Source organism: Haliaeetus leucocephalus, unplaced genomic scaffold (genome assembly GCF_000737465.1).
Source record: "Haliaeetus leucocephalus isolate CR32 unplaced genomic scaffold, Haliaeetus_leucocephalus-4.0 Scaffold556, whole genome shotgun sequence".
Taxonomy (NCBI): domain Eukaryota; kingdom Metazoa; phylum Chordata; class Aves; order Accipitriformes; family Accipitridae; genus Haliaeetus; species Haliaeetus leucocephalus.
In genome coordinates this window covers 1,512,292-1,516,906 of record NW_010972992.1, presented here as the reverse complement: position 1 = coordinate 1,516,906, position 4,615 = coordinate 1,512,292, and the positions used below count along the sequence as shown (strand labels likewise).

Genomic DNA, 4,615 nt, shown 5'->3' with positions numbered 1-4,615 from the left:
GGGGGGGCGGAGAGTGGCGGAAAAACCCCCCCCCCCCCCCCAAAAAAACCCCATCCCTCCCTGCCTGCATACGCATCCTTTAGGAAAGCATCTCCGCAGCATCCCCAGCACCATCATCATCCTCCCAACACCACTTGCAGCCCCCTGCGGACGCCCCTCACCTCCATTGGGCAATGTGGGGGGCTGCGGCGGTGGGTTCTGGGGGTGAGGTCTGCCTGGGACCTCGACACTGTCCGGCTGGGGCTCTCTTTGGGTTTTCTCCTTGGTGACCACCTCCCTCCGCGGTGGCACCAGGGTGATGAAGACTGATGAAGCGATCCTCTTCTCCGCTTTCCCTGGCAGCATCGCTGAAGCCATAGAGGGGCCAGATCTGGGTTCGGTTTTAGGGAAAATAAGATAAAAGAGAGCAAAACCCACGGGCGCACCGGCAGCTCCCGCAGCCACACTGCCCTTCGGCCTCAACCCGCCTCCCTCCTCACCCTCCCGGAAAGGGAGAAGGAACGAGTGTGCCTGTCCCACGTCACAGCAATAAATGGTCTCATGCCTGGGACGACACAGGGTAAAGGGTCCCAGCAAAGCAGCAGCCAAAATCTCCCATTTTCATGCCTCTGTGGCCAAACCCCACCCTTTTGTAAGCATCTTAACCCCCTTTATTTCCTCTTATTGCCCCCACCTGCGATTAAACTTCCTGCAGGCAGCAGAAAAAACCCACCTTTCCCCTTAAAAATGGGGTTGCAATGAATCTGCTTTTGCAAATCCTTTTTTGGAGTGTTTCTAGGTCCCCTAGCTCCCCATTGCCCCGCTAATCACTTCCAGCTCAAGGCATCCCCCCTTTATTTTTGCAGATGGGGAAACCAAGGCACGATGTTACAAATCACCACATCCCCGTCACCGAAACGGCCCCCGAGCATCGCCTGGTGGTGCAGGCAGGATGCGCCTGACCCTGATAAACCCCGCTTGGGAAGGAAAAGACTGTTTATTCAGCTTCCCAACGGGAAAAGCAGCCGGGGCGAAGCTTCCCCTTCCCAGACGGGATGGTTTGGAGGAAGGGGGAACCCCGAGGCTTTAGCCGGGGTGCCGTGCCAGTGAAGCAGGATTCATCCTCGAGATTAATCGGCGGCCTGAAAAATACCTGTGTGACGAGTTGCCCGGTCTCATGCCCTGGTGCGGGGTGGCTCTGCTCCCCCAAAAATCCCGCTCAAAGACGTCAGTGCATCCTTTCAGGGGCAGCCGGTCCCCCCGTGGTGGGGGATAAGCTTCAGGATGTGCACGCTGGTGATTTCAGCCTCTGACTCAAGCAGGGGAAGGGATTAAATAGGAAAAAACCCTGAGCAGATTCGCTCCCTCCTTCCCTCCCTCCCCGCCGGCAAAACCCCAAACGGGCTCCAGCGCTGCCAGCCTTTGCCCGGCTGCTCAAATCCTCGCCCGCGGGAGCTGCCGGTTTTCCTCCTCCCCGGCTGAGCTGCAGAAAATAGGTGGTGGTGGTGGGGAGTAATAATCATAAAAAAACAACCCGAAAAAGAAAAAAAAAATCTCCAGGGCTAATAGGAACCATGTGCTCATCGCATTCCTCTTTGTGCCGAGGCTGACGGGATCCCAGCGGCCCCATCGCGGCACCCCCCAGTTCCCCCCCCCCAAGCCGGGGGCCATTCAGGTGGTTAAGGCTTGAGGGGTGCATTAATGGGGTTCACCCCCCTCCCTTTTTTGGGGGGGATATGTCTGCCCCCCCCCCCGTAGCTCCATACTGTTTTGGGATGGCCGAGGCCACGTTGGGAAGGGCCCCCCTGGTTTCCCACAAGCATCGCCCCAAAATCTCCTGGGGTGGGAGCCCAGCTGGGACCAACGGGGATAGGGCCACTTATGGGGCACCCCCACATGCCCCCCAAAATTGGGATGGGGCATTGCCCTCCTACAACTGTCCCCCAACTCTGTTCCCTGCGCTGGGGACCTCTTGGAGAGCGCTTTGAGGATGCCCGAGGGAGAAGGGACGGGCGGGGGGGTCACAGCCCTTGGAGTCCCCTTGTCCCTTCCCTGAGTGTCCCTGCTGTCCCCTTGTCCCTTACCTGGGGGGTGGCCTTGCAGCCCCCCCGCAATCCCCTATCTCCCACCGGGTAGCCCCGCAGACCACCGTCCCCTACCTGGGGATGCCCTGTCCCCTATGTGGCCGGTGGCCCCACCGTGTCCCCCCCCAACCTGGGAGCCCCCCATCCCCTACCTGGGGGTGTCCCCAATCCCCTACGTGGGGATGTCCCCCGCCCCATACCTGGGGGTGGCTCTTGGTCCCCTTGTCCCATCCCAGGACGGCTCTGCGGTCCTTATCCCATTACCTGGGGTGTCCCCTGTCCCCTACCTGGGGGTGGCCCCTGTCCCCTACCTGGGGGGAGAGGGGGGTCCTACCTTGAGGGATGTAGGTCCCCTACCGGGCGGGGGGTCGCCTGCCCGGGGTGGGGGGGGCCCTGCAACCCCGCTTTGCCCCTCGAGGGGTGGCCCTGTCCCCGTCCCCGTCCCCTACCTGGGGAGCCGGTGCGGGTCCCTCCGTGCGCTCCGCGGGCGCGCCCTGCCCGGCGCGGCGGGGGCAGCGGGGAGGCAGAGCCACCCGGCATCACCGCCCCTTCCTCCCTCCTCCTCCTCCTCCCTTCCTCCTCCCCCCTCCCTGCCCCACGGCCTCGGGTGGGGTGGGGGGGCACATGTCCTTAGGGTGCCCCATGCACCCCTCCTAGGATGCCCGGTATGTTCTTAGGGTGCCCTGTGCACCCTGGGGTGCCCCGTGGGCCCCTCTGACTGCCCCATGCACCCCAGGGTGCTCCATGGGACCTCAGGGTGCTCCATGGGACCTCAGGGTGCCCCATACAGCCTCAGGGAGCCCTCTGAACCCTCTGGCTGCCACATGCATCCCAGGGTGACCCATGGCCCCTCGGGTCCCCCTATGTGCTCTGAGATGATCCGTGCTCTCACACCCCCCAGGTTATCCCATGGACCCCTGTGATTACCCCAGGCACCCTCTGGGTGCCCCATGTCCCCAGTGTTCCCCATACAGCCCTGGATGGCCCCCAGCATCCCCAGGGTGCCCCATGTACCACCCCATACACCCCCAGAACGCCTATGTGCCCCTATACAGCCTCAGGTGGCCCCCTGAGCCCCCATACACCCCCAGGATGCCCCATACAGCTCCATACACCCCCACGATGCCCCACACTGCCTCCACATACCCCCTATCCTCCCATGTGCCCCCACACAGCCCCAGGATGCCCCACACTGCCCCAGCCCCTCTCCTGCTCCCCCCCTCCAGGGGCTGCAGGTTCTTGCTCAGGCAAGCAGCCACCTCTGGGGCCTCCCTCCCTCCCCAAATTGCACCCCACCTGCGCAGGGCCTGTTGTCCCATGGCATGGCACAGCCAGTTGCAGCCAGGTGGGGAAACTGAGGCACAGAGGCATGTCTCAGCCAGATGGTCACTCCCTCCCTGCCTCAGTTTCCCTTCCTGGGGAGGAACTGCACCACCCACCTCCTCCAAAAAGCTGCACTGCAGCCATCTCCGAGTCCCTCTCCAGCACAACAGGACCCCAGCTCGCTCTGCCCACGGATTTTGCTGAAAAAAACCCTTTATTTTCTGAGGTTTATAAGTCCCCAGAGGCCCCTGCGCTGTGACAGTGTAGCCCTGCAGCCACCGAAGACAGGGACATCTGCCAGCATCCCACGTCCTCGGTGGGACCAGAGAGCAAACCCCTACCACTGCCGCAGCATCACGGGGTCCCCCCAAGAACCAGGGGCCATGTGAATGTCCCCCCAACCTCCCCCACCCTGTGGGATGGGGTCGAGCATCTTCTAGGAGCCCTTTTTCCTTTGTCCCCATGGGGGATCTGTGATGGGGAGAATTTGGGGGGTGCCCGCGTTTCGGGGAGCCAAGTGAAGCCACCCTGAGTTTCTGATGCCTGGTTACACCCCGCAGCTTATCAGGACGTCTCCTCTGATCTCGATCCCAACCGCCTATCCAGCCGAGACTGCTGGCCGAAATCCTACAGGAGATGGAAGAAGAGAAGCAGAAAGGCCCCTCACTGTGGCCTCAGGGCTGCTGCCAGCTCCTCACCCCAACATCCTGGCGGGGAGGTGACCCCATCTCACCTGCCGCCGGCATGCCTCCAGCATGACGCCAGCGTGGAGCAGGCACCAGAGCTCTCCCAGCAGCGAGACGAGGACATGGAGGACATCAGTCCAACGGCCGACCGTAAGGAGGAGGATGAAGAGGCCGCCCATTCGTACCAGCACCGTCTGGTAAACCGGCCGCCTGCCAGTGCTCTGCCGCGTCTCCTCTGCAAGGACATGGTGTTGGGGTGGCCACCATGGGGGGGGCCCCGTCCCCTCCCCAGCCCCACAACCAGGGGACACCATGGATTTCAGGGATGCTACGGGGTGGCTTCGCATATAGCTCCAGGTGACCCTATACAGCCCCAGGATGTCCCCTCTGCCCCCATACAGCCCCATATACCCCTAGAATGCCCCATATAGCCCCTCTACAACCCCAGCTGGCCTCTTATCCTCCCATGCAGCCCCAGGATGCTCCATACAGCCCCCATACAGCCCCAGGATGCTCCATACCAGGGCATAACCCCCCCCCAAA

General features: G+C 62.4%; 2 protein-coding genes across 2 annotated transcripts in view; both read right to left on the bottom strand.

Moving 5' to 3' along the window:
- Nucleotides 1–345, bottom strand: part of FBLIM1 (filamin binding LIM protein 1) — a 2,172-nt gene extending 1,827 nt beyond the window's left edge. Inside the window, 1 exon segment of the mRNA XM_010577211.1 lies at nucleotides 164–345. Within this exon segment, the coding sequence (XP_010575513.1) occupies nucleotides 164–345 (182 nt within the window).
- A 3,605-nt stretch (nucleotides 346–3,950) lies between these two features.
- Nucleotides 3,951–4,615, bottom strand: part of TMEM82 (transmembrane protein 82) — a 2,888-nt gene continuing 2,223 nt past the window's right edge. Inside the window, exons 5-6 of the mRNA XM_010577496.1 lie at nucleotides 4,120–4,307; nucleotides 3,951–4,013 (exon numbers count right to left, since the gene is read on the bottom strand). Of these exons, the coding sequence (XP_010575798.1) occupies nucleotides 3,951–4,013; nucleotides 4,120–4,307 (251 nt within the window). The remainder of the gene's footprint in view (nucleotides 4,014–4,119; nucleotides 4,308–4,615) is intronic.